Raw genomic sequence first — 27,800 nt, forward strand, 5'->3', positions numbered from 1 at the left:
GGGCCGAGTGGGTGCTGAGCAGACCCCGGTGCGGGAGGTGAGCACACCCCTTACAGGAGGCTCGGCCCCCATTGGTGTATAGGGAGTGACTCTTCAGATTTACGAGGTGTCCAAGCACCATGGTCCAGTTCTAGAATATTCCATCATCCCCTGAAAGTCCGCTTAGCAGTCACTCCCCATGCTGCTTCTGCCGGCCCCCAAATCTGCTCTCTGTTTCGATACATTGGCTTCCTTTTTTTTTTTTTTAAGATTTTATTTATTTATTCATGAGAGACACAGAGAGAGAGGCAGAGACACAGGCAGAGGGAGAAGCCGGCCCCACGCGGGGAGCCCGATGTGGGACTTGATCCCACAACCCCAGGATCACGCCCTGGGCCGAAGGCAGGCGCTAAACCGCTGAGCCACCCGGGCTGCCCCATAGATTGGTTTTCTGTGGACGTTTCCTGCAAAGGGTCACACCACGTGCCGGTGACTCCCACGTAGCGTGTCTTCGAGATCCGTGGTGTGGTGGCGTGTGTGGACGCTCCATTCCTCTTCGTGGCTGAGTAACACCCGGCCGTCTGGGTCGGCCTGGCTCTGCCTCCTCGGGTGCGCCCCCGGCCCCCCACCCCGGGGGTGTTTCCCAGTGAAACTGCTGTGGACGTGGGCTTTCCTTTCTCATAGGCTGAGGTTTTGACTCTTTACAAGACCACAAAGCGGCGGCCCGGTGTGTCGTCCCCGCCAGGCCCTATTTGGCGCTCCGGGCGCGGGCGGCCGTGCGGGTGCGCATGAGGGCTGTGTCGGGACCACCGCGTGCCCTGTGGTCCTGGGGTGCGCTCTGCCCCCGGAGCGGGGGGGGGCCCAGAGGTCACGCGGTGAGCCCCCCAAGGTCGGCGACCTGTACTGCCACTGCCCTGGGGACGACGGGCCCACGGTGCACAGGCCGCCGCAGGGGGGCCCGTTCTAATTCAGGCCGGGCCGTGTGACTGGCGGGGCCCCAGCTGCTGGGCCGGGACGGGCTGTTTATAGAAAAGCCTGACTCCCCCCCCCGGGCCCCGGGCTATTTATAGGCCCCCGCGTAGGGGAGCTGCGCCCCTGCCGGCCGGCCTTGGCCCTGCAGATCCCGCGGGACCTGCGGGTGCCCCCCCAAGGGCCCCGAGCCCGCACCCCCTGCAGCAGAGGGAGACACCCGCATGTGACGGGACTCCGGCTCGGCGCCCGCCCCTCCACGGGCCCCACGGGCCTCCAGGAGCCTCAGCTGCCTTCTGGAAACAAGCAAACAGCCCTTCTTCCCACGTTGGTGGTCCCTTCGGCGACAATCCTGCCTTTTCCCGGTCCACACTGCAGGCTTCCGAGCTCCAGCTCCTGTCCCGCTGCTCGCTCTCGCCGGCCGAGCCCTCGGGGCTCACCCTGGCCTGCCTTCGGAGCATGCAGACCCAGAGTCCGGGCGGCCCCCCTGGCCCCGCTCAGCCCCTCCCGCGGGCGGGGAGCAGTGTCGCGGGCGGGGGCAGGTGCTGCCACCCAGGAAGGCAAGGAGGTGAAGCCTGCCCCTCACACCCCACTTGTCGCTTGCATTGTGGTGTTTGTCCCCCCGTCTCCCCCTCGCAGTGCTGGGAGAAAGAAATTGTTGGTGTCCCCATGTGAGAGAACAGGGCCCAGGACCCGGAGGGGTCAGAGCCAGGGCCCCAGCGGGAGGACCGAGGGGGGTGGCCGGCAGCACCGGCCTCTGCGGGGACCGTCCGTGAGTGACCTCGGTGTGACCACTCTCCCTCCATGGGAGCTTCTGGTCCCCTGGGTGCCCACGGAGCCCAACGGCTCTGAGCCCTGGCCACAGGTTAACGTCTGGGCGGCAGGTCCCTGTGTCCTGAGATGCCGTCCCCCACCCCCCAGAGAGAGGCGCACTGGCTCCTGGCCCTGGGGGGACGGGCTAATCGAGCGCTCCGGCCCCAGGGCTCCATCGCTGGCCCCTGCTCCCAGAGGGGCTGGCCATGTCCCAAGCCCGGTCCACATGGGGTGTCGGGGCTCCAGGTGGGCCAGGGGGTGGAGCAGATGGTGGGAACACGGGCGCCCCGCAGACTGTCGCAAATGGTCTCTGGAAGCCCAGTCCCTTGGTAGGCGGGCCAGGACAGGGGTCTGATGTGGCCTCTTGGAGACCCCGGCCGCGTGGGGCCGGGGAGCATCCCTGGCTGTCTCTGTCCCGGCCAGGTGGCCCTGCCATCACGGGGCCCGTCTCCCTGGGCTCTGGGTCCTGCAGACCAGAGGCTGCGCCGCCTGGTGGAGCCCGCCGCTGCCCCTGTTGCTGCCGCCACCGCATGCCTGTGCTGGACGCTGAGCCCCTGAGAGAATGGGTGGGTGTGTTGGGGGAGGGGACACACTGTCCTCTCTCTCCTTGGCCGCCAGAGCACATGCATCAGTCCAGGGGACCCAGGGTCACCTTAGGGCAGGTGCGGGCCCCGAGCGCCCAAGGATGCAGACTCTCCAGGTGGAGTGAGAGGACACGGCTCCCCTTTTACGAGTGGCACTCCTGACCTGGAGAGAGCCCCGCACCCCGAGTTTCTAAAACCCTGAGGTCCTAGGCCTGACGGGGACGCGGTGGAGTGGGCAGGTCTGGGAGCAGGACAGCACAGGTGCCCCGTTAGCGCTCACGCAGGCGAAGCCTGGGTCTCGGGGCCCACGGTCTGTCCTTGGGCCCCCAGCTCCAGAAGGAGGTGCCCGCAGCCCCACACGGCGCCCCGTGGTGGCTGGGCGGGCGGGGGCGGGACCCAGCGGCCTGGAGGTCACCGAGAGGCGCCAGTGCGCCCGCCAGGCCCGCCCCCGGCCCGCCCCCTGCCCCGGGCCGGCTCCTTTTAGTGGCGCGGCTGCGGGGCGTCCTGTGGCCCAGCGCAGCAGAGGAGCCAGACCGACATGTCGGGGACCCGCGCCTCCAACGACCGGCCCCCCGGCACGGGCGGCGTCAAGCGGGGGCGGCTGCAGCAGGAGGCGGCGGCGACGGGCTCCCGGGTGACCGTGGTGCTGGGCGCGCAGTGGGGGGACGAGGGCAAAGGCAAGGTGGTGGACCTGCTGGCCACGGACGCCGACATCGTCAGCCGCTGCCAGGTGCGGGCCCCCCCCAGCGAGCCCCCTCCTCCCCCGGGCCCGGGGACCCTGTCCTCCCTGTCCTCCCCGCCCCGGCCTGGACACGCCTCTTGGATGCCTCCCCTTCCTGGACGCCCTGCCCGCCGCCGACCCTCCGCCCGCGCACTCCCCTCCCCCGCCCTGGTCCCGGACCGCCTTCCCCGCCAGCCCCACCCGCGGGCCGCGGCCAGGGAGGAGCTATAAATACCTGTGCTGAGCTGGGGACACCCGATCTTCAGGGGGTGGGGTGGGGTGCTCCCGGGGTGTGACACCGGCCCTCGGTTGGGGGCGGGGTGGGCCCCCCAGCTCCTGGCTGGTTTGAGACGCCCTCCCTCCCCGCTCTGTCTGGGTCTGGCCACGGGGTGTCCCCCGGGGGCCTGCCAAGAGGAGGCAGAGGCAAGGGCAGGACAGTGGGCCGGGACCCAGACAGGCCAGGGGCAAGGAGGGTCCCGGCCAGCCTCGGAGCGGGAGGGGCCGGGGACGGCTGGCCAGGGTGACCGCGGGGGGGGTGGGGGGGGCAGACACAGGCTGTGTCCCCAGGAGCCCAGGGTGGCCCCTGCCAGCTGCGGGCCACTCTCACAGGGCTCCCTTGGGGCCCCTGCCCCCGCGCCAGGGCCCAGAGCCACGCTTGCTGCCTGGGCAGACAGAGCTGGGCACAGAGGGGCCAGCGTGGGTGCAGGCTTCGGCCGGGCTGGGGTTCAGAGCCAGGCCCAGGAGGGCTGCCCCGAGGGGAAGGCCCCACCCAGCTGCTCGCCCGGTCTGTGGCCTCATTCCCGAGCTCCTGCCAGGAGGGCTGGGGCTGGGGCACACCCGCCGGGGAAGGACCTGGGCCCAGCGCTTGGCGCAGGGAACGCCTCAGCTGCCGCCTGGCCTCGCCTGCCCCGGGCAGACAGCACATTCCTGGAAGGTGCTTCCTGGGACCAGGACAGACCCCCACACACCCCCTCCGCCCCGGGCCAGGCCAGCACGCCCGCCCCGGCCCCGGAGAGCCTCCGGGTGCCAGGGAGGCCTCGGGGTGCCCTGCTGCGTGGGCCGGTGGCCCTTGTCCCTCCGCGGCCAGGCACGTGGTACCAGCGCCCGCCCTGGGACCTGCTGGCTCCGGGGAGCCTCTCAAGTCTACCGGTGGCCCGTCTCCGTCCTGAAGAGACTGGGGCGCTTTGCAGGCCCTCCTGGCCATGGAGTGGGGCCTCCCCGCGCTGCCACCTGGGCCAGCAGGCCAGGCCCCGCCGTCCCCCATCTGTCACTGGGCAGAGTCTTGCTCGGCCGCAGAGCAGGCTGGAGCGCCGTCAGCTGACCTGGGGGCCCAGGGGCAGCGCCCCCTCACCCCCTCTGACTTCTCAGACCGAGATTAGATGCGTGTCCCCCTGCAGGAGCCCCGGCTGACTCACAGGGGGTAGCTGGGGGCCGCCCCAGGAGCCCGCAGCACCTTGGCCCCCTCCCCGGCCGCCTGACCCGCTGGTGAGGCAGGGAACAGTTGAGGAGTGAGAACCAGCGGCGCGTGTGGGTCCCCGGAGACCTGGGGCCGTCGTTGGGCCGCACAGACGAGGCCCAGCCCTGGCCCTGGGGAAGGCTGCCTCTTACTAGGCGTGTGCGCAGGACGCCCACAGTCGTGGCCACAGGTGCACGGAGCCAAACCCGCCCTGACCCCGGGAGCCGGGCGGCACGTGGGAGCAAGGGGCCCCGGGAAGCAGGCGGCAGGGCACCTGCGGTGGGCACGAGTCCCGTCTGGGTGGCTGCCTGGAAGGGCTGAAGCCGGCCAGCCCCAGTGACCAGAGGGTCACCTGGCCTGTCGCTTGGGCCCGGGGCCGTCCCGAGTGGCAGCTCCATCCCCCACAGCTGCCCAGCTCCACTCTGCCTCCGCCTCTGTGACCCTCGCCGCCCGCGGGCCTGTGTCTCCCCTTCTCCGACTCGGCACACGTCCGCGGTCTGGGGCCAGACCCACCTGCACCCCCACAGCCGTCCCGGCTTCTTTGCTGCCCATCACGTGGGGCCTGTGGTCAGCACTACAGTCCTGGCCTCGGGCCTGGGTCCCTGCTGCTGTTTCCTTCTCCAGGTGGGGGACAGCCTCCCCTTCTCACTGCACAGATCCCACATGTCCCACGGCTGATGCCGTCCCCGTGGCACCCCAGCAGCCCCTCGTGCACCCCGAGCATCCTGGGTCTGTGGGGCTGCCCTGGGGCGCTGGGGTCGGGGCACGACCTCCCTTTTCTGGTTGGGGTGCAGGCTCCCCTGGGGACCGCTGCTGGCCTCCAGTGGCTCTGGCACCCCCTGTTCTCTGCACTGTCTTTGCATGGTATTGGGTGCCCCGTGGGGTCCCCACACCTCCACCGGGCTCACTTTCCGTGTCGGCCGGCGTCCTTCCCCTGCTCGGCCCTCTCCCCGGCCTGGAGTCGGCCCCAGGCCCACGCGGCCAGCTGCTCACGCCCAGCCCTTCCTCCGTTTCTGACGTTACTTTGCCCAGGACCACCAGGGTAGAGGTTTAAAATTCCCTCCGTCCCAGCTGCCCTGTAAGTGGCACTGGGGCTTCACGCGTGACCGGGCACCATACAGGGTGCGGTGGTGGGTTTCTCTCGGTTTCCACCGCAGTCTATGCCACCACCCCATCCTGAAGGGGCTGGGGCCAGCCAGGTCACCCCTCCACGTCCCGCGGCTTGTGGGTGTCCTGGGAACTCTTTCCCCAGGTGGGGATCACCTCGAACCCCAGACTGCTCAGGGCCCTCCATGGGGAGCGGGGCCGGGAGTGCCTGGTGTCACTGCCAGAAGCAGGCCTGCCCTGCGTGTCTGCACCCTCTGATGGCATCAGTCACGCAGCGGGGGCTCTAGAGGGAGGGTTCCCCGGCTTACACAGCCCCTTGTGTCCTTGGGCACGTCCGCCCCGGGCAGGTGAAACCCGCATACCCACCTGGAGCCCGCGACCTCTAGCTCCCCCGACCTGCCCCAGTGCCTCACTGTGCAGAGGGCAACTTTGTGTTTGGGTTGGATGCTTGAGTGAGACGAGGTCAAGCGCTGCAAGGTGGGTGGACTTCAGGTTTACCCTGACGGGCAGGAGGCCGGGGGTTGGTCACCGGTGTCTCCACCCTGGGAGCCGGCTCCTTGCTGTGTGCCGCGCAGGATCCTGATAAAACAGGCTGCTCCAGCGGCCCAGGACCCAGACTCAGCCGGACCCCAACCTCACGCAGGGCTGGCCAGGAGCGGCTCCAGGGCCTCAGGGAAGCTCCCCGCTCCCCTCCTCACCTCCTTGCTCCCTTTGTCCACTTGTCTGGCATTCGGAGCAGAGCTGGGGATGGACGATGGACACAGGTGGCCGAGCTGGTCCCTCTCCAGTGAGCTGGGCTGGGGAGGCCGGCAGGGATGGGGCCGGGGCTGTCAGGGACACAAGATCAGCAATGTCGGGGAGACGGGGAGTCTGGGGCTCAAAGGTCTGAGCCCTCAAAGCTGACAGGATGGGGGTGGGGGGCAGGGGGCTGCATCACGGGACCCCCAGCCAGGCTGGTGCGTCCCCGGGGACCAGGGCCAAGGGGACACTGTGGCCAACGGAGCCGTCCAGAGCAGCATGGAGACCCGTGTCGTCGGGGGTCCAGAGAGAACGGGAGGGGGGCGGTGCTGGCTGAGTGGGTCCTGAGGGTGGGGGCAGGTCGGAGGTCAGCAGAAGGCCATCCAAGCTGACGACAGGGTGCTCAGGATGAGGGCCGGAACGGGACAGATGCTGGGGAGCAGGGGTATGTGTGTGGGTGACACGTAAGCAGGATGTGCTCACGGGGGAGCCTCACGGAGCCGCGGGTGTGCAGAGGGGGAGTGGGCGCCCCAGGGGCAGCCCTGAGCCCCTTCGCAGCGCCCCTACCCGGTGCACACTCACAGCCCCCCACACACACCGTTGCCTCCCAGGAGGTGGCAGCCTCTCTGGGCCAGCTGAGCCCACCCCGTTCCCGTTACCGGGCCTGCACCTGCGGAGCCAGAGCAGATGTGGGGCCCGAAGCTCTGGCCTTCACGGGGCGCCGCTGCCTCCCAGCGGGGCTGCAGGAGCCGGTCCCTCGGGCCTGGGAGTGGCCCCAGGAGACGCGCTGCGCGAGACTCAGGGACCTGGTGGGGTGGGGCTGAGGGGCGCAGAGAAGGGGTGCCGGGAGGATGCTCTCGGGGCTCTCTGTTCTCCAGGTTTTGGGGCCTGGTGGGGACGAGGACGAGGTACCAAGGAGGGCAGCAGAGGCCACACTCTCTAGATGTGGGGGGTGGGCTGGGGGGGTGTCTGCACTGAACGGCCCATGGGCACCGCTCTGGCGACAGGCCCTGTGGGTGTCCGGGGGCTCCCTGCCGGGCCTGGTGCCGACCCCCTGGTGCCAAGGAGGGTGGGCCCACTGGACTCCTGCAGGGGCAGGAAGGGTCAGAGCTGGCCAGGTTCCCCTTCTCAGATCCCTGCGTCCCGGAGGCATCGGGCAGGGGTGTCCTCGGGGGACTGTGAGTGACTGGGCGGGTCGGGCAGGGGCAGTGGGTCTGGAGCTGAGCCACACGTCCTCACCTGTCTCTCCCCGGGACCCTGGACAAGCTCCTCCCTCCAGCTGGTTTTCCCCACCGGGTGGGAGCTGGCCGAGCGGCGACCCCAGCCCCAGCCCCAGCCCCAGCCCCTGGCCCGGCTCTCCTTGGGCCTGCAGACGACCCTTAGCAATCAGCTAAAGCCTAAAGACGGCAGGGAGGTGTTCCTGCCCCAAACTTGCCACCCGGGGGAGGGCAGACCGGGGTCTCTCCAGGACGGTCCCCCAGGGCCTCCGCAGAGCTGCTGGGACGGCCCTCCCGGCGGTCAGCAGGCCCCAGGCTCGGCATCCTGGGGCGGGCCCGTGGCCCTGGGCGTGGATCGTGGTCTGACGTCTGGGCCCTGGGGCTGCCCGGGGCCATCTGACGCCCACTGGCCCACGATGGCCCCTGCCTGTTCCTAGGTGCCCGTGTTTACCCCCAACAAAGGTGCGGCTGTGCCGACAGTGCTCGTCTGTGTGTGTCCTCGGGCCAGCTGACGTTGGCACTGGGCGTGGGGAGAGCGCGGGGCGGGGGGTGTCTGGCCCCGGGTGCGGCAGGCGGGGAGTGGCCGTGGGGGGAGCGTCTGCAGAGGCAGAGGGCCTGCGTCCCCGCCAGCCCGGATCCCGCTGCCACCTCCCTTCTCTGGGGACCCAGGTCCCGGGTGAGCTGATGGAGGCCACGGCCCCAGCGCCCCCACCCTGTGGTGGTGGCAGTGGTCATATAGGATGCCCGTGCTAGGGGCGTCAGCGCCAGGGTCTGCCTGAGGCTGGGCCCGCTGCCCCCGCCCCGTGGCCTCACCCCGTCAGCTCCTGCTGTCTTCCTCTCGCTCCCCTCCAGCCGCCCCCCTCCGCGGCAGCCCACCTGGCTCACCCCCAGCGCCGCCTCCATCCTGAGTCCCGAGCCCACGCCCCTGGCTCCCAGGCCCCCCCGCCCCCTTCGTCCTTCCCGTCTGCCCCCCACAGGGCGCCCGTCGTGTCCACCGTCATTCCCCCAGAGCCTGTGGTCACTTCGACAGCAACACTGGAGGTGCCAGGGAACCCGGCCCTGCTGGCCACGGGGCGCCGGGGAAGGTGGCCCGGTTGTGCTGCGGGGCCGTCGGGCGGCACACCCGCGCTGCAGTGACCCCGGGAGTCCGTGGGACAGGCCCTCCACGCCGTGCAGGGCGGCGGGAGCAGGCCGCACACCCCGTCCTCGTGCGCCTCAAACACGGGCTGCCGGGGTGTGTGGGCGCCCCCGGGAGTGGCTCCTGGCAGGGCCGTCTGGGCGGCTGGCACAGCGCGGGGCGAGCCCGGGGAGGGGTGTTAGGGCCCCAGCCCCTCGCCTTCATTTACGGATGCGTGATGTGAGGCCCGGGAAGGAAAGCCCATGTCCTGGGGTCTGTGGTCTGCGTCTCACTGTCCCCAGGTGCCGGGCCAGCCCCCTGCCTGGGCTGTCTGGGTGGAGGGATGGGCCTCCCTCCCGGCTGGACCTTCTGGGCTCCCCTCACGCCCCCCAGCCAGCCCCAGCCGCCGTCAGCAGCAGGAGGGTGTCCCCCAGAACACAGGTGGACTCAGAGCCGTGTTTTCCTTTTTATTTTTAGATGGGGGGCACGGGCCCCAAGGGAGGGCCCCTGCTATGGGGACTGGGGGTGCGGGCCCTGCTGGCCAGTGCCTGCCCCCGTCCCTCACCCCACCCCACCCCAGACAACGGTGCCACCTCACCCACTGTCTGCCACCATGGAGCTCGGGTGGTGGGGGCCTGGGCTTGTGCTTCCTGGAAGGGTTGGCCCTCATTCCTGCATCAGAGGAGGGACCTCCAGAGCGGCTCGCAGGTGCCACCTGTACCCAGCCCGCCTCCTTGGGGCGTCAGCGTGTGCCCAGGAGATGGTCCCGGGCAGGGTACGGGGTTGGGACGGTGGGACCAGCCCAGGCCAGGTCCCCTCCAAGCCAGTCCCCCGGTCAGGCCCCTACTCCTCGTCCGTGGATGGGGTCACTAACCTGGCGTACCCAGACATCCGTCAGAGCCAACCCCCGCGTGGACAGCATCCTGGGGCCCCGGGGGACAGACCCACTGCCCTCAGCCTCCCAGACGTGGCTCCTGACGTGATTGGGGCTGGTCCAGGGTGAGGCTGTGCAGGCCCACCCAGGGGAGGTCCACGCCCGCAGGTGCCTGCACACTCAGCCAGGTTTCTGTTCCCAGGGGGGCAACAACGCTGGCCACACCGTAGTGGTGGACGGCAGGGAGTACGACTTCCACCTGTTGCCCAGCGGCATCATCAACACCAAGGCCGTGTCCTTCATCGGTGAGTGCCCCCGGCCCCGGGTGTGTCGGCGGGGTGGGCCTGGGTGCCATCCAGCCTGGCCGGAGGGAGAGAGGGCAGGAGGCCCCGCTGAGCGGCGTGCGAGTGACCGCGAGGGCTGCACACCTGTGCGGGGGTGTGGGTGTGAGGACGTGAGCAAGTGTGCCGTGCGGAGGGGTACGCGCAGGGGTGCAGCAAGCAGGTGCGTGTGTGCGAGCAGTGGCCAGACCCTGCTGCAGGGGCGGAGGCCCGGCCGGCTAGCACCCCTGGCCTCTAGGACTGTGGGGTCTCTTGCTCTGTCTGCCCCCCACCCCCCTCTGGCCACCAGGCCTGACCGCCTGTCCTGAGGTCAGCTCTTAGCCTGAGCCTCCCCCGCAGGCGGCCCCCAGTACCGCCCGACCCCGGCCAGGCCGCCGGGATGGCCTCCCACCGCGTCCCGGACCTTTCCTCTGGCCCCGTCCACGACGCAGCAAGGCCACGCTGGGGACTCCTGTGCCCCCACCCCCACCCCCCAGTGGGGAAGCGGGGGCCGCAGCTGCGGGTGTGGGCCCGGTGAGGACTCGGGGCAAGTGCTGGCCGAGGAGCTGCGTGTGGACAGGCCGAGCTGAGGGCGCCGCGAGCCTCCCCCACCTGGGTGCAGTCTCGGGCCCACTGCAGTGGGCGAGTTCACCTCGGGGCCCAGCCGGTGCCCTGGGGAGGCGGGGGGCTCGGGGGGGCTCTGACCCAGCCTTCTCCAGGGCCACGTGGTGGGAAACGAGGCCACAGAGGCCGTGCTTGATGAGAGGTGCTGCGCCCGGTGTCGGAGCCCAGGCTGGGTGGTCACTAGGGAGCGTCGAGGGGGCTCGGTTCGGCCACCCGCGTGCTCTGCAGGGGGCGAACGTGCCGGCACTCACGCTCCGCTTGCGACATTCGCCGGGCCTGCCCCACTGTCATCTCAGGACACCGTGGCATTTAGGTGACCTTTTGTACTTGGCGTGGCTTGCAGTCTGCGCCACTCCCACCTGGACCCATGTCTGGTCTCCTCGGGCCCAGGCGGTGCCACCGGCAGGCTTGGCGGGGCCGGGGGTGGACGCCGGGGGCTCCTCCTGGGAAGGCAGCAGGTGGCCCGGCCCGGTTGCCTTCGCTCTAAGACAAGAGGGCTAGCATTTCGCTCTAGCCTGGACCCCACGCTATCGTGCGGTGTGACCTGGGCGCGTCCCCGTCCTTCTCTGGGCCTCAGGCTCTGCCCGCGTGAAACATGTATGTGGACCCCAGCTCTGGTGAATGTGGACAGAGAAGACGCGGCTCCCCAGAGCCCCTGCCTGGCTCCCGGGAAGGGCTGGGGGCTGCATTTCTCCTGCCTTCCCACCTTCGTGCTGTGCCAGTAAACTGCACCAGCCCCACCAAGGTACAATCTATGTGCCATGGGACGCAACACAATCCAGCCTTGGAGCCTTGTGGCCACTGCAGGAAGTGCCCCGAGCCGTTTGCTGGAGGCCCTCCCACCGCGGCGTCCGCACCCGCCCCGCTCCTCCAGCCTCGGGCTCTGCAGATGCTTCACCAGGCCTCCTCTTTTGTTGTGATGAATACACACAACACAAATTTGCCATCTTAGCCATTGCTAGGCACAGAGCTCGCTGGCGTGAAGCAGGTTCACACTGTTTCACACCCACCACCACTGTCGTCTCCAGAACCTTCCATCTCGCCAACCTAAGGCTCCGTCCCCTTTATACACTAACCCCCCTGGCGCATCCTCGGCTTCCTGTCCCTGTGCATCGACTCCCCCAGGGACCTCCTGTGAGTGGAATCACACAGGGCTGTGTCCTTCAGTGACCTGCCTTGTCACTCGGCACCATGTCCTCAAGGCCCATCCGTGCCATGGCAGGTGCCAGAATTTCCTTCCTTTTTAGGCTGAGCAGGGTTCCGGTGTGTGCTGGAGCCCCTGTGCTTCACCTGTCCGCGCGCGGGTTGGAGGCCTGGGTCGCCACGGCCTGGGGACAGGGCTGCTGTGAGCGAGGGGGCACACGCTTTGTGCGGCCTTGAAGCTAAGCGGCTGGCGGCCACCATTCGCTCCAGCCCCCTGTGGTGTGTTGCAGGCAACGGGGTGGTCGTCCACTTACCGGGCTTGTTCGAAGAAGCAGAAAAGAACGAGAAGAAAGGTAGGTCCGAGTCCCCGCCCGTGCTCCCTGGCCCGAGCCAGGCCCCAGCGGCGTGTTGGGGAGCGCCCCCGGGGTGGGTTCTGGGGGGCAGGGGTGGGGTCAGCTTCCCCAGCTCTCCGGGCCCCACCCGCCTCCCGCGGGCTTTCGCTGTGCAGAAAGCTGGTCTTGGCCCAGGGTGCGGAGAGCAGGGCAGCCCAAGGCCCCAGACCCTGGCTGTGGGGCTCAGTGTTTGCGGGAGCTCGCAGGACAGGTGTGGCACCAGGCGGTTCACAGTCAGCAAGCCCTGGAATTTGATGAAGCTCCCCAGGAAACCCTGATGTCCGGCCAGGACTGGGGACAGGCAGTGGCCGAGGCCACCGGCCAGGGCATCACGGCAAGCTGCTCCCCCTGAAGGCCGTCGAGAGGCAGCAGCCCTGACGCCCTGACACCCTGACGGGGTCCGAGGAGGAAGCGGGCCTCGGCCTCGGGGCCGGAGTGCTCAGGGCAGGAGCGAGAGGAGCCTGGGGAGCCTGAGCCTGGACACGAGCCCGGGACGTGCCAGGACAGAGGCCCCGGGGCAGAGGTGGGGTGGCCCTGGGACAGACTCCGGGCCCTCTGCAGGGGGAGATAGCCTGGGCGACCTCCGTGCTCTCTTGCCTGGGGGTGGCGGGGAGCGGGGCCAGCCTGGCCCTCTTGCCGTGACGGCTGACCGCGTGCCGCGTGACCGCAGGTCTGAAGGACTGGGAGAAGAGGCTGGTCATCTCGGACCGCGCCCACCTCGGTAAGCACGCCCGGGCCGGGGGCAGGCCGGGTGCCACCACCTGCCGTGCGACTCCCCCACCGCGGCCCCGCCACCTGCGGAGCCCACGCAGCTCCACGGGGCCTTCTCCAGGACCTTCAGAGCGGGCAGGGGGTCGGGATCACGGTCCCCTCGGCAGAGGGAGAACAGGCCCAAGGGGCTCACGGTCCCCTGTGAGACTGCGCTGGGCACAGGCGGTTCTAGGCCCCTTTCAAATGGGGCCACCTGGCCGGGCGGCCCGGGCGAGCGCAGGGGAGCCCCATAACCCTGTGTCTGTCTCCCGCTCGGGGACCCTCGCCTGGCCGCGCAGTGTTTGACTTTCACCAGGCGGTGGACGGGCTGCAGGAAGTGCAGCGGCAAGCCCAGGAGGGGAAGAAGTGAGTATCTCGGTGGCTTTCCAGTCTGGGAGCTCTGGGGTGTGCCCAGAGGGGAGCGGGGTCCACCCGAAGCCAGCACGACCGCGGGCATCCCAGCCCAGCCTGACCACACACACACCCACACACACACCCACACACACACACACACACACACACACACACACACGGGCCACAGCGCCACCAGGGCACCCGAACCCCTGCCCCACCAGCACCCACGCCCATTCCTTTGTCCTCCAAAGATATGCATGAGAACGTGCGTGGGACTGGTTCTCCACGCCAGGGCAGGGAGAGGCTGTGGCCGTCCTGCCCCATCAAGTGACACACTCACTGGCTGCACGTGTGCACGCACTCACACCCGTGTGCACACAGGTACGCACACACACTCGTACACAGGACGGCCGGGGGCAGTCCTGAGCGGCCACTCCCTGAGCCAGGGCGGTGACGGGCAGTGGGTACGGTGGGCACGGCCAGCACACCCAGCCCCCGGGAGGCAGCCCGGGCAGAGAGCATCGTCACCGCCCGGCCAGGGGGCAGGGGGCCTGATGCAGACCAGAGGTCTCAGAGCCCCAGGTCCCGAAAGACGGCAGGATCAGGGCTGGCCCACAACCACCTGGGGGGCCCCAGCCCCCGATCCCTGACAGCCAGTCACTGGAGGGGCCAGTGGGCTCTCACAGCACCCCCAGACTGCCGGGGTACTGCCGGGGAGGGCCCCTCCAGCTCAACCCCATTTTCGAGGGCTGCAAACAGGCGCCGGGGTGCTAGCCCAGGGCCCTGAGCGACCGGCTCCTTCCCAGCCCCGTCTTGCATATCAGCCCCCCAGACCCCCCCAGGCTCACGGCCGCCCCGTCTTGCAGTATCGGCACCACCAGGAAGGGGATCGGACCCGCCTACTCCTCCAAAGCTGCCCGCACGGGCCTCCGCGTCTGCGACCTCCTGTCGGACTTTGATGAATTTTCCGCCAGGTACCTGAGCCGGCCACAGCCCCAGGGGGGACCGTGGCTAGTGCTGAGGGCGCGGACACCCAGGCGGGGCGAGGGGTCGCAGTCACTGTCGCCCCCGCAGATTCAAGAACCTGGCCCGCCAGCACCAGTCCATGTTCCCCAGCCTGGAAGTGGACGTCGAGGGGCAACTCAAAAAGCTCAAGGTAGATAGGGGCGCTATCTAGGGATGTGGGGGGAGGGCATGGCGTGGTGCGGGGGGGCATGGCGGGGGTACAGCAGCCCAGGGAACACTCGGGGAGTGCACTGTCCCGGGCACTGCTATGGAGTGGCCGGCCCTCTCGGCAACCACAGGCCCCCTGTGCAAGCTCATGCCAGTGAGGGCAGGAGGGTGCCTCCCCAGAGGCAGGGGACCCTCAGGCCCCCCACTTTCCCACAGGGGACGTTTCCCAGGATGTGCTGGGGAAAGAGGCTGGGGCCTGGCTGACTCACACAGGGGCAGCACTGGGTCAGGGCCACGATGAGGAGAGCACAGAGCCCTTCCGGAAGTTTCCAAAGCTGGGCTCCTGGCTCTTGGGCGCTGTGAACAAGGCCAGTGAAGATGCCAGCCACACCGGATGGGGGCCCACGTAGTGACCTCAGTGTAACCCCCTTGTTATAAAGGCCTGTCTCCAAACAGTCACGTTCTGAGGTGCGGGGGGGTGGGCGGTCAGGACTTCTACAGATCGGGGCGGGGGGGGGGGGGAGGGATGCAGTTCAGCCCTTGGCTGCAGGACGGGCCGGTGCAGGCATCACGGACGACGCCCAGACGGGTTTGCAGGCCAGGCCCCTTACGGGAAGGGAATGTGCCGGGCGTCCTGCCGTCAGGAGGGCCCAGAGTGGGGGGCCGTGGCCTGGCCCCACCGCGGCCTCCTCTGCCTCCCCACAGGGCTTTGCAGAGCGGATCCGCCCCATGGTCCGAGACGGTGTCTACTTTATGTATGAGGCGCTCCACGGCACCCCCAAAAAAATCCTGGTGGAAGGGGCCAACGCAGCCCTCCTTGATATTGACTTCGGTAGGTGCCCGGCCCGGCTGCTCCCACGATCCCCCCTTTGCTGCCTGCCGGGGACCAGGCTGGCCGCGGAGCGGGTGTGCAGGGCTGCCTTCCGGGGCCACGCTGCTGCCCGTCGTCCTCATGCTTCAGCTGGGAGGGGGCAAGCGACAGAGCTGGCCTAGACGGGAGGGGAGCGGCCAGAGCTGTGGGCCCTCAGCACGTCCCGTCCTGACCCCACGACCACATCAGCCCCAAGGCCACCTCGTACAGGCAGGGGAAGCGCCCACCCTCCGAGCCGGGGGCAACCTTCTGTCTCTATTCCCCCGCAGACTCCTACGTGGGCCACCGCGGCCCGACGCACAGTGCCCACACAGGTCACTCCCCCGGGAGGGTCCCTTGGCCACTCGCCCTGGAGACCCGCCGAGGGGACGTGCAGGAGGCCGACCCAGACGCTGCCTCTGCCAAGCCGGAGCCCTGGGCCGGGCTGCTCTGCAGGGGTGGGAGGCGCCCCTGACGGCTCTGTCTTGCAGGGACGTACCCCTTTGTGACGTCATCCAACTGCACCGTGGGCGGCGTGTGCACGGGCCTGGGCATCCCCCCCCAGAACATAGGCGAGGTCTACGGCGTGGTGAAGGCCTACACCACACGCGTGGGCATTGGCGCCTTCCCCACCGAGCAGATCAACGTGAGTCCCCAGCGCCGGCGGGGCCACAGCAGGGGCCACAGAGGCAGAGCCCGGCCCCGTGCTGGGCAGAGCAGGGACACAGGCGAGGGCAGAGGCGGGCATCCGCCGGGTCGTGCGCCACAGAAGCTCCCGGGAAGCCCCGGGGACCAGCCCTTCAGAGCACCCCATGCGGGCAGCTGGGGGAGCCCTCAGGGTGCCGCTGGCCGCCTTTCCTCAGCAAGGGCCCAAGGTCACGTCCTGAGCGGGGGCTGTGAGGCCATCGTGGGAGGGAAGGGCGCCGCATCCAGAACACCCCGTGGCTGTCGGGGCAGGGCAGCAGGCGTAGGGACGGGGCCTCACCCAGAAACAAGCACACACCTGCCCCCCCCATCCTCACGTACCTGCACGTGGGCCATAGCGGGGGAGGCAGGAGGCGGCCGTCCCCAGGGCCCGGTCCTCCACGTGTCCAGGAGGAGGCGCTCAAGGACACGGACCCCGCTGGTCAGCACGGCCTCACCAGTGGGAGCCTCGGCTGAGGGCACACCTGCCAGGGACGTGGGGACGGGGGAGGCCAGGCACGAGGAAGGACTTGTCAGGGGGTACAGCATCCAACAGTCCCCAGGGGGCAGCAGGGAGAGGGAAGAGGGGGAAGAGGGTTAGACAGCAGGAGGAGGAGAAGGGAGAGGGGGAGGGAAGGGGGGAGGGAGGAGGAGGAGGAGGAGGGGAGGGGGAGGCACAGAGAGAAATGCCAGGCGCAGGCCCCCCCTCATGCCGCGGCGGACCTCACTGCTCTGCCGTCTCACGCAGGAAATCGGGGACCTGCTGCAGAGCCGTGGCCACGAGTGGGGGGTGACCACCGGCAGGAAGAGGCGCTGCGGCTGGTTGGACCTGATGATTCTCAGATACGCTCACATGGTCAACGGCTTTACCGCGTAAGCAGCCCTCCCAGCACGGGCTATGTCGGGGGGGGGGGGGGGGGGGCGGCACGGTGGGGCTGACGGGTGACATCGGAGCTGGCCTGCCATCTGCTCCTGAGCACCTGTGGGGAGGGCGACAGCAGGCGGCCAGAGGGCGTCCTGGCACCTGCAGGAGGTTAACGCCGGCCATCGCGGGAGGGAGAGGAACCTGGCGTGACGGCCTACGCAGCTGTCCTCACGGACACGACGTCCTCTAAGTGGGATGTCGCCGGGCTTGGCCGGACCCGACTGCCAAGACCTCCCTTAGGTCTGCCCGGGTTGGGCGCTGGGCGGCCAGAGGGAGACACTGTCCCCACACCGTGAGCAGGTGCCAGAGAGGCTGCGCTCTGAGCGCCGAGGCCACGGCAAAGCGGAGGACGGGGTGGCATCGCCCCCATGGGCTCAGGCAGCACAGAGACCCACCTGTGAGGCTTTCAGGCCTGGCCTGGACAGGAGGAAGGACAGCATAAGGCCCTGGGCTCAGAGCCCGGGCCAGGAAGAACCGGCGGAGGCGGCCACTGTCGCTGCCACCAGGGGCTGGACACAGTCCCTGCGCGTCCCTGGGGGTGCTGGCCGCAGAGGAGCTGAACGCAGCCCCATCGCAGGGCCCACAGGGTCAGGGGGGCGGGAGCAGGGTCCCGTGGGGGCACCCGAGGTGAGGGCCCCCTCTGCCCACCTGTCACCGGGGCTGCTGTCTGCGTTTCCTGGTGGCCGTAAACAGCAGGGGAGACGCAAGGGTGGAAGGCCAGCCCGCCCCCAGCTTCTCCAGTGGGTGGCCGTCTGCTGGTTGGGGACAGGCTGGCCTTAACGAAACTGGACATCCTGGATGCCCTGGACGAGGTGAAGGTCGGCGTCTCGTACAAGCTGAACGGGAAGAGGATCCCCTATTTCCCAGGTACGGGGTATGGGGTATGGTGGCTTTTCTGAGAAGGGACTGGTCTGCACGTGAAGTACGCAGAGTGCCTGTGGGGAGCCCCCTTCTTCCCTCCCATGGGGATGGAGTGGGGACAGGGAGGGGACAGGTGGGGACCGGACCGGCTGGCTGCGGGGCAGCCCAGGGAAGGGGCTCAGAGGGACGGACACACCTGGGGTGGCAGGTGGGAGCCAGCCCCCTGCTAACCCCAGGCCCCAGGGACGCTTATGTGCTACCAAGGCCCACCTCCGGGGCACGCTGGAAGCTCCCTGGACAGGGGTGGGCTACCGCACGTCCCCTCTTTAAAAGCAGGCAGGTCATGTTTTCTTGGATGGCCCAGTTCCTTATGCACCTCGACGCCCGCCCCAGCGACTTCCTACCCACGGCCACGGGGCAGCCGCGCTCACGCTCCCCGAGTGCACGCATATAACCACCAGTGCTGCTTGGCTGCAGGACCTGCATGTGTCCTGTCCACCCGTGTCCCCGGCCCTGCTGACCCCTGGCCTTTGAGAAGGCACAGCAGGGGGGTGGTGTGACCCCAGGGATCCGGGGCCCAGGGAGCACACAGTGAGGACGCTGGCAGTAGGACCGCTTGTCCCAGCGCCTTCCATCAGTAAGGGATGGGTGGCATCCACTGGGAGCCACATGCCGGGAGCCACGGAGTCCTGGCTGCAGCAGGGTCCTTGCCCTGGGAACAGGACACACAGATCCCTTCACGCTTCAGGACCCTCAGAATTTCCAAGGGGGGCGGACCCGGGTGGCTCAGCCCATTAGGCATCCAACTCTTGATTTTGGCTTGGGTCATGATCTCGGGTCCGAAGATCGTGCCCTGCATCGGGCTCGGTGCTCAGGGCAGGGTCTGCAGGAGATTCTCTCTCTCTGCTCCTTGCTCTGCATGCTCATGAGCGAGAGATCTCTAAATAAATGGATAAATAAAATGTTAAAAAAAAAAAAAAAAAAGAATTTCCAAGTGGGGTCCATGGAATTCCGCAGCTGAGCCAGCACTTGGCAGATCCGTGTCTGGGGTGGACGAGTCCCCTGGTCTGGAAGGGGTACAGCCAATGTCCGAGAACCACCTCACCCACCCCCCTGAAGACCAAACAGGGCCGCTTGGCCAAATAGGGTGAGCAGCTACCCCCACCCCTGCCGAATGGGCACCAGGTCTTCAGGACATGGGTCCCCCCCGCCCCCCTCTGTCTCCAGCGAACCAGGAGATACTACAGAAGGTCGAAGTCGAATACGAAACGCTGCCTGGGTGGAAGGCGGACACCACGGGCGCCAGGAAGTGGGAGGACCTCCCCCCGCAGGCCCAGAACTACATCCGGTTCGTGGAGAATCACATCGGAGTGGCAGGTGGGTGCCCGTGCCCCTGCCACCACCCCGCCCTCGGCCCCCACGCCCGGGGCTGAGCCTCCCTTTCCCTTCCAGTGAAATGGGTTGGTGTCGGCAAATCAAGAGACTCGATGATCCAGCTGTTTTAGGCAAAGGCAGGGCTGGCCGGCAGCCGCGGCCCCATCCGCATCCACAGCCACCAAGTCAACGCCCGAAAGGAGGAAGGAGAAGTATTTTCTGTACTTTATGTTCCTAAGCCTTCAGCTCAGCTGATTTCCACGGTGACCCAAACATCTGACAGCCAGCGTTGTGTACATTTTTATTTTTTAAATCCTGCTATTTAAAATGAGCCAAAGTACTCAGAACAGAGAACTTCTACGGCACGTGCATTGTCCCACGGTGGTGTGGCCGGCTGGAGCAGTTTAGTAATAAACATATCCAGTAGCCACCGAACGGTGGTGACCAGTACGTGTCTGGCTCTGACCATCCTTTTGTTTTGACTTCTGAACACTAACGCTTGGCGTGACCAGTCGGGGTGACACAGGTTTCCGGGATCACACAGCCAAGCCCTGTGCTTGTCTGGAGGGCAAGCGGGAGCGAGCCCGGTGGGCAGACCGCAAGCATTCAGTGCGTCCCAGAGGGGAACCCTGCAGCACCGCCGCCTGAGCTCTGAGCCCGTGGGGGTGCAGGCAGCGCCCAGCAGCCCCCTTCATGTCAGCCGTGTGCACCTGCCCTCTGCCCTCCAAAGGTCACCGGCTGGAGCAGGTCACTTGTTAACTGGCCACAGCTGCCACGAGCTTCCTGAGGTCTTCGCTGGGAGCTGAGGAGTCCCCTTGAGCAGCTCTTCGGAGCCTGGGGTAAATGGAGAAAAATAACTGTCCTGGGGAGATCACTTTGGTGAGGAAAGGAGTTAGACGGGGAGACCGGCTTTGTAACCCGGCACTGGCAGCTGGGCTCATGGAAGTGGGTCGGTGCCCACGGGGCTGGCTTTCCCGGGGACCTCGCGGGGCCCGAAGGTTCGGTGGTCCAGCCTGGCTGGCTCACACCAAGGACACCTAACCGCGGGACAGCATCCTTGGTGAGCAGGCCCGATTCTGAGCCTCCTGGGCCTTCATGCACACTAGCAAACGGCTCCAAACAGTGTCCAGAACAGTCTTGGGCGACGTGAAACAAGCCAGGAACACGGGCCGCAGCCGCTTCCTTGGCCTTCCAGTCGCCGAGAGCACAGCTACCCGGAGGCCACGGGAGAAGCACCAGCCAGACACAGTCCTTTCCATTTCCCGAGGCAGACAGGAGCCGCCCTCAGGTCTCGGTGCCCCCAGGGGGACACGCTTCTCCGGGCGAGCGGGCTGTCTGGCCACAGCAGAGGGATGCGCGCCTCTGACAGTCACCCAGGGTAGGCATTTTTCAAAAGAAAGAGAAACCATTTCATTCTGTATAAAAAGCTACAAGCCTGGCTTTGGAAGGTTGACCTGCATATTTAAATTAGCTGCCAAATTTTCAATTCTCTACCTTGTAGTGGCCGCTAAATCCTTCGCTTCAAGATTTTGTTCCACCTCCAGACAAAATCTTGCAGAGGCAGCCTCGGGCGATGCCCTCACGTGGCTGTAGCGTTTTGCAGGCTGAAAAGATCAATTTACGGGGGTGATGATTCCTGCGTGGCGCCAACTTCCTTACTCCCAGGGATGGGAGGCTGTCCTGAGGGGTGGGCGGGGGCACGCAGCCCCCCTTTGCAGCAGGTGTCGGAGGGTCTGAGCGATGGTAAGGTGCTCTCTCTTTTGCACCTGTAACAGCCCCAGCATGGAGGGGCTCGCAGTGGTCTCAGCTCAACGCGCAAGGGAGACAAATCCCTAATCGATCCAGGTTGCTGGGCTCTTCCAAGTGCCCTGAAAAGCGGCCAGTTCTCTGGACGTTCACTTACCTGCACTCGGCCACCCCGCTCCGAGGCGCTGACCGGTGAGGGGAGCCGGACGGCCAGAGACATCCTTAGAGGGGATCCAGGGGAGCTGCCTTCGCCAGAGCCCAGACCAGGCGCCAGCCCAGGTCGGTCAGCAAGTGAGCGAGCGGTGGTGCAGCACACACCCAACTCACTCAGCAACGAAGGAACCTCACCGAGGGGCTCAAAGTCGGCGCGCTGAGGGGCCCAACACGAACGCGTCTGCAGAGTGAGCTGCCCGTGTGCTGCGAGGCTCTAGGACAGCGGCTGCACTGCAGGGAGGGGAGCGGAGCCAAGGCCTCCTGTGGCCACACAGGTGTATGCGCTTGTTGTCACGGACGCCACCGTCCCTCGCTCATCCGGGCACTGCTCTGGGCGCACATCCGTTCGACTTCGCCGTAACTAAATTACGCTGCAACTTAAGTTACTCACAGGGATGCAAGCGCAGCGACTGCCCAGCCCTGGGATGGCTGAGATGGTCATTGCTCAAAATCTTAGGGCCCCGAGGCCACCCTGACCAGACACGGGCGAGAATGCACCTCCTGCCAGCCGTGCCCGCGGTGTGTCTCTCGGGAGGGGGAAGCGTGTTCCCTCCTCAACCTGGTGAACGTTCATTTCCACAACGTCCCACTTTCTGAGGTTATGCTGCTCGGCACCTGCTTCACACACAGCCTGACCCTGGGCGGCAAGTGTTCTCGGAGCATCCTCTGGCCTGGGCAGGGCAGGTGTCCTTACCTTGTCCCTCCACAGGCCCCTGTACTTCCCTTTCGGTGACATCTGTCCCAGCCGGGGGGAGGGACCCCGCTGGCTGTCCTCAAGGCCGCTCCGAGAGCCCAGCGCAGAGCCCGGCATGTTACAGGCTGAACCGTGTCCGCCCTGGGGATTCCTGGATCACCCGATTCCCTGCACCTCCCTGCACCTCCTGTCGGGACTGTAGCTGGAGAGAAGCTTCCTTCCTAGCGTTGAGACAGAACTGACGTCTAGCACAGGCCCTACTGGCGCACGTACCACCGTGTGGGCGCGGGGTGTTCGGGGCGACCAGCCGATGCGCACACAGTAGGAGCTTTACCACCCGAGCTCGGCTAACACGTGGCAGCCCATCTTCCTGTTGCCGCGGCTGCAGGGACAGCAGCTGACATCTGCTCTCAGTACCTTCCAAGCTGCACAGGTGGCCTCCGGCCAGCACCTCCCCGATTCCCGCCCCATCCCACCGCCACCCCCTCTGCTGTTTCTGGGAGCCCGACGACGTGAGGTGCCGCGGGTGAGCGGCACAGTCCAGCATTTGTCCTCCTGGCTTACCCCACGTAGCATCATGCCCTCCGGCTTCCCGCGGGTTCCTGCAAATGCCGCGCTCCCCGGAGTCGGCGGCCGCCCCGTAGGGCCGCAGGGTCCTTCGCAGCCCTCTGGACAGGGCCGCGCTGACCCGCTCGGTGCATTCGAGCCCCGGGCCGGGGCCGCGCTGACCCCGCGGTGCGGACGCTCCCTCCCTCCCTCCCTCCGAGTCGCCAGCCTCAGTCCCCCCCCTCCGCGACCCCCGCCGTGACCTCGGTCGTGACCCCGGCCGTGACCCCGGCCCGGGCGCTGCCGGCAGGTGGGCATGAGGCGCGCCGGCCCCCCGACACCCACTCGGCCCCGCGTGCGTCCTCGGAGGCCCCGAAGCGGCTCCAAGCGCGGCCACGCGCCCGCAGAGAACGTCCCGAGCCCCGCACCACGAGGCCCACACCCCGCAGGGGCCGCCCTCCGCCGGCCGGAAGTGACGTCGCTGCCCCGGAAACGCGGCCGACCGGCACGCCCACTTCCGTGACGACGAGGAGCTCCTCCGACCTCGCATCTCGGAGAGCGCGAATCCTCCTCCGGCGCCGGCGGCTTGGACGACGGCGGGGAACCAGTGTCAACCCTCGCGTCGGCTCCGCCCCGCGCCAAACCCCGAGCAGCCCCGCCCCTCCCGCGCGGCCCGCCGCGGCCCCGCCCACTCCACCGCGGCCTATCCCGCGGCGCGCTTTACGCAAGGCCCGCCCTCGGCGCGTAGGCCCCGCCTCCAACCTACGCTGGGCCAATCCCGCGCCGCGGCCCGCCCCCGCCCTGGCCCCGCCCATTCCACCGCGGCCTATCCCGCGGCGCGCTTTACACAAGGCCCGCCCCCGGCTCGCCGGCCCCGCCTCCAAGCTACGCTCGGCCTATCCGGCGCCGCGCTCGAGCCCCGCCCCCGGCCTGCCAGTGCGGCGCACCCTCCGAGCCTCTCTCCCCACGCCGCTGCCTTCCGTGCGTCCCGCGCCGCCGTCGGACCCCCCCCCCGCCCTGGCCTTCGGCGTTTCCCGCGCAGCCGGGCCCCGCCCCCGTCCTCTCCCCCAGCCTATCCCGCGCCGCGCCGCCGCCGAGCTCCGCCCCCTTCCTCGCCGCCGGCCTATCCCGCGCCGCGCCGCGTTGGCGCGCGGCTGTGACGTCACGGGTGGCGGCGAGGCGCGCGGCGGAGCTGCGCCGCTCCGGGCCGGCGGCCATGCCCAAGCGGGGCTGTCCGTTCGCGGACGCGGCCCCCCTGCAGCTGAAGGTCCGCGTGGGTCAGAGGGAGCTGAGCCGCGGCGTGTGCGGCGACCAGCACTCGCGGGAGGTCTTCGGTGAGTGCGGGGCGCCCTCCCGCCCGCGGGGGCCCGAGCCGGCGGCGTCGCCCCGGCCCCGCGTCGGCCCCGCTGCAGGCCCCGGGGAGGGGGAGGAGGGGGCCCGGCTGCGGGGGCTGCGGGCGCCGGGCCGCGCCGGCGAGTACCCGGAGCTGCCGAGGTGAGGCTCCGGGGTCGCCCTCTCCCGCTGTCCCCGGCCCTCCCGAGCAGCCCTGGGTCGCAGACGAGGCTTTCTGAGCCCTCGAGTGATAAAGCTGAGCGCAGCCTGGGGCCGACCCGGTCAGGGCAGGCAGGCAGGCAGGCAGCTTACCTGCAAGCGGGGGACAGTCCGGCAGCTCTTTCCCGCTGCCTTGAGGTCCTGGGCGTTCCAGCCGGGCAGTCACCCCAGGCCACCTCCGGGCCGCGGGATCCCGGGACAAGGTGAGGAGGAGCTGCGTGGGGCAGGGCTCACCAGCCGCCCATTTGAGTCACCGTCCACGTCACACGGAGCCAACGGCTTCCAGGGCCTGTTGGGCCTGGCCCCGTGGGGACGAGGCAGGAATCACAGAGCATCTGGGGGCTGGAGTTGGGCGTTTGATCTTGCGAAAGCCCCCGATGACGGACGTGTGGCGCGCGGAGAGCCTCTGCTGCTGGTGCCGAGCCACCACTTCGGCTCTCAGGTGGGAGTGTCCCGGGCCCACAGGCGTCTGCGGAGCTCCAGGAGCGCTTTGTCAGGAGCCGGTTTCTGTCGTGCTCTGTAGTAGGTGAAGGGGGTGCACGCTGGCCGGGGCTGTCGGCCCAGCTCTGAGCCGCTGGGTGTGAATGAGTGATCTGAAGCCCAGAGCGTCCTCTGTGCTATACACCAGCCGGCTTGCAGGGTGCCGGGCAGGAGAGAAACAGCAGTGACATGAGGCCACTTGTGGGGAAAGCCGCATGGAAGGTCATGAGAGGGAGCCTGGGTTGGGCTGCGTGGTGCAGGATCATCCTGGCGGAGGTGGCCGCTGAGCCCTGGTAAGGAAGGGCGAGCGGACCCAGTGGTCCCCAGCTCACCAGGGAGCATCCTGGGCCGGGGCGGCTGGATGACAGCACAAAGGAGGCCTGGCCACGGCAGCTGGCAGGATGAGGGGGCAGTGCCAGGGCTTCCAGCGTTGCAGGGCTGTGAACACTGGGACTGATTTCTCTTCCTCAGAGAAAACCAAGCAACTCCTTTTTCGAGGGGCCCAGGCCTACATGGACCACTTGTGGGAGGAAGGCTGTGCCATTGTTGACCTGCCGGAGTCCCCAAAGCCCGGCCCCACAGAGGCCCTTCGGGCAGCCCGTGGGCAGATGCTGATTGGACCAGATGGCCGACTGACCAGGAGCCAAGCCCAGGCCTCTGAAGCTGGTGAGTGAGGCCAACAGCAGGCACTTGCCCAGCCATGCGCTAAGGGTGGATCTGAGCACTTGACTCCTGACACTGTCTGCCTGGGAGCTTCTCCTCCCCTCCCTGCAGGGGCAAGAGCTGGCCCTGGGGTCTGAGGAGCTGGTGAGCACCAGGAGGCTCCCGACCTTAGGAGGTTCTAACCCCCATCCACTCCCGGCTGATATGCAAGCCTGCAGGTTGTGAAGCAGCTTTTAGCTGGGGGATCAGGATCCACTTGCAGCAAGACCCAGAGTCTCAGCTGGGTGGCTCCGCCGGTCCGGCGCCTGTGTGGTGTGCAGCTCAGACGACCACCTTTGTTGCTGGTTAAGAGCCATAGTCCCTGCTGCCCCCCTCCCCAAGGCCTGGACTCGGGCCCAGGAGCTCTGTTAACCAGTGATGCAGGGCCACACTTTGAGACACGGGTGCTGGACACACGAGACGGGGGCCACAAGAGTTCTCATACAAGCCACAGTGGGGAAGAACCGATCCTTCCAGTACTGACATTTGAATAGCGAGAATGGAAGGAGCACTCAACCCAGAGTCATGGAACCAGCCCTGTAACATGCTCCCGGGCACTTGGGGTCTCCCTAGTGAACAAGGGTCTGTGGGCCGTGCTTTCTCGTGGGGTGTCAGGAGGACCCGCTTGCAGGGAGTCCGGTCAGGGGTTGTCGGTGGCCCCACAGCCTCCAGCACTTCAGATCCCTGCAGGGCTGACGGATGGCGTTTCATTCTTACAGACCCCTCCGGGGCAGCGACCAGAGCCTGCTCCTCGTGCGTGCGAGCCGTGGACGGGAAGGCAGCGTGTGGCCAGTGTGAGCGTGCCCTCTGCGGGCGGTGTGTGCACAGTCTGCTCCAGCTGCGGGGGCGTGGCCTGCGCCCTGTGTGCCCTTGTGGAGTAAGTGGTTGACCGTGGGGTGCCCGCACAGGCACTTGAGCACCCCCGTGACGTTGAGGCCTGGAGGTTGGGAGAGCGGCCGTCTGGCACTGCCCCTGGGGACGCGGTGGTGCCGATAACTGCTTTGCCTGGTTTTTTAAGTTTTTCTGAAGACTGAGCTTTTGTCACGGAACTGCAGATCACATAGGCTGCCACTTCTGCTTTGCTCATAGTCTTCTGTCTCAGTAACTTCGTGATCTGATCTTTCAGGCTCTGACGTAAGGACTGCGTCACATGGTTTTTCCTGTTGGTCTGCTCGCCAGTGCAGGAAGCAGGGGTGGGGGTGGGGGTGGGGAGCAGGCGCAGGCCTGTATGTGTGTGGCTGGGTGTGGGCTGTCTCGAGCCAGAACGGACCGTCTGCTTAGTGTGTTACTTGAGTGCGCGTGTCTGCCTCCGCTGTCTGGATCCCGCGCCTGCTTGAGAGGCACCAGGTACCATTCCCACCCCAGTGGCCACTTTTGGTGCCGGCTGGGAGTGCAAGACGAGGCCCCCACGCAGACTTGGAGCTGGTTGTGCGGACCTCACACTAGCTTAGTCACAGCAGCCTAAAGCCAAGCGTGGAAGGCAGAAGCCCACCTCAGGTGGGCCAGCCGGCGGAGCCTGGGAAAGCCAGGGGCGGGGTGGGTCCTGGGAACCCCTGCTGTCCTGTTTGGGTTGTATGTTGGCCAGTTATGCATGTGGAATACTCTTCCCTTTGCTTCTGCGAGCTTATTTTTACCTTCCTGTCTCTGTGCAGACTGAAGAGGGCTGGGCCCCCGCGCCTCCAGGCCATTTCCCTGGGGAGGGACCCAGTTGGGCAGCGTTCAGGTTTAGGGAGGAGTTCCTGGAGCCCTCCCCCTACCCCTCCATGTGTGGCAGCCTTCCTCCTGTCCTGACGGTGTCCTCCTGGCCTTTATCTCCTGCTTCCTCTTCCCCAGCTACCTACGGAGTTCACCCTGTGATGGGGGAGGGAGTGTCCATTTCTTAGAGCTACGGCCAGGGGACGGGCTCCCTGCTCCAGGCTCCAGGTCCCAGGGCTGAGGTGGCATCCCAGGTTTAGAAGGCGGCCTGGGCCTGCTGCTCCCTCCCTTTCAGGGGCAGCCCCTTTGGGTCCTGGTATCCGGGGCCACGGAGCTGGGAGCTGTGCCAGGCTCTGCTTCCACTAAAAAGTAGCCCTGCGGCCATCGGCGTCCTGCCCACAGCTGGTCACCTGTGGCACGTCCGGTGCTGCGGTGCTGTGGGCCACAGGCTTACCGTCTCCCCTCCCCTCCTGGTGGCAAGCTGCGCTGCCTTCTTGATGGCGCATCTCAGACTGAGGCCTCTTTCCAATTTTCTTGTCTTTTCGTGGTCTCTCCTAAGGACCCTCCTCTGTGATTTGCTAAACTACTGTGGTCCAGTAAATTCTAACTGGATGCCGGGAGGTTCCCGTGTGGGGGGCCACAGGTGGGCCGTCGGCTCTCAGTCCAGTAGGGCTGCTGTGACAGACAGCAGTGGGCGGTAACTTCGCGTGTGGGGTTAGGGCCCACCCGCCTGCGGTGTGGCCCTGGCTTAGCTAGATCTGCCTGCGGCTCACGGCTCCGTCCCCAGATACAGTCAAGGGACTGGGGTCAGCACCACAACATACCAATCCCGGCGGACACAACTGAGCCCCTAAAAGCTGTTTTCTCTCTTCCCTGTGACATTGCAGCTGTGGTGACGTTCACGAGTCGGTGCTCTGTGCCAGCTGCGCCATGTTCGAGGCCTGAGGGCTGGCCTTCCCGGACGGACTGCACCGGTGTCGATGCCGTAGAACTGTGGGGGGTGGGGGTCTGTTTTATATTTTGTACCGAGGGCAGAAGTGAATAAACCTTTTATATTTGGACGAGAGGACTCAGTTACCGGTTTGGGGGCGTGGCCTCCTGGAGCAGCGCCCCACAGGTGGTGTGCTGGCCCCCTGGGCTTCCTGTGG

The 27,800-nt window shown here is 67.4% G+C and overlaps 2 protein-coding genes and 3 long non-coding RNA genes across 5 annotated transcripts; 2 read left to right on the plus strand and 3 right to left on the minus strand.

The window, feature by feature from the left end:
• Positions 1 to 228: 228 nt before the first annotated feature.
• Positions 229 to 24,557, minus strand: LOC125755629 (uncharacterized). Its single transcript, XR_007412600.1, has 3 exons — positions 23,869 to 24,557; positions 6,328 to 6,456; positions 229 to 2,315 (listed from the first exon to the last, which is right to left on the minus strand). It is a non-coding gene; the product is annotated as an uncharacterized LOC125755629 (long non-coding RNA).
• On the plus strand, positions 2,747 to 19,475 carry ADSS1 (adenylosuccinate synthase 1). Its single transcript, XM_025444167.3, has 13 exons — positions 2,747 to 3,075; positions 9,778 to 9,880; positions 11,953 to 12,015; positions 12,725 to 12,775; positions 13,104 to 13,170; positions 14,025 to 14,132; positions 14,233 to 14,314; positions 15,037 to 15,163; positions 15,673 to 15,827; positions 16,614 to 16,738; positions 17,560 to 17,657; positions 18,879 to 19,028; positions 19,104 to 19,475. The coding sequence occupies exons 1-13, from the start codon at positions 2,884 to 2,886 to the stop codon at positions 19,154 to 19,156; spliced, it is 1,374 nt and encodes a 457-aa protein (XP_025299952.1). The 5' UTR covers positions 2,747 to 2,883; the 3' UTR covers positions 19,157 to 19,475.
• LOC125755627 (uncharacterized) lies at positions 9,149 to 16,615 on the minus strand. Its single transcript, XR_007412598.1, has 2 exons — positions 16,208 to 16,615; positions 9,149 to 15,320 (listed from the first exon to the last, which is right to left on the minus strand). It is a non-coding gene; the product is annotated as an uncharacterized LOC125755627 (long non-coding RNA).
• On the minus strand, positions 19,303 to 22,429 carry LOC125755625 (uncharacterized). Its single transcript, XR_007412596.1, has 2 exons — positions 20,520 to 22,429; positions 19,303 to 19,859 (listed from the first exon to the last, which is right to left on the minus strand). It is a non-coding gene; the product is annotated as an uncharacterized LOC125755625 (long non-coding RNA).
• On the plus strand, positions 23,372 to 27,713 carry SIVA1 (SIVA1 apoptosis inducing factor). The gene is given in 5 exon segments (XM_025444168.3): positions 23,372 to 23,558; positions 24,727 to 24,921; positions 25,677 to 25,786; positions 25,788 to 25,834; positions 27,540 to 27,713. Coding segments are annotated over 5 exon segments (528 nt in total). The 5' UTR covers positions 23,372 to 23,440; the 3' UTR covers positions 27,598 to 27,713.
• Positions 27,714 to 27,800: the final 87 nt, after the last annotated feature.

This window comes from Canis lupus, chromosome 8 (assembly GCF_003254725.2).
Source record: "Canis lupus dingo isolate Sandy chromosome 8, ASM325472v2, whole genome shotgun sequence".
NCBI classification, from domain to species: Eukaryota; Metazoa; Chordata; class Mammalia; order Carnivora; family Canidae; genus Canis; species Canis lupus.

Excerpts from the sequence above, each read along its gene's own strand:
- ADSS1 (XM_025444167.3), top strand. The coding sequence starts at position 2,884 with ATGTCGGGGACCCGCGCCTCCAACGACCGGCCCCCCGGCACGGGCGGC. Across the intron at positions 9,881-11,952 it reads CAAGGCCGTGTCCTTCATCG|GCAACGGGGTGGTCGTCCAC; the intron begins GTGAGTGCCCCC and ends GGTGTGTTGCAG. Across the intron at positions 16,739-17,559 it reads ATGGTCAACGGCTTTACCGC|GCTGGCCTTAACGAAACTGG; the intron begins GTAAGCAGCCCT and ends GGTTGGGGACAG.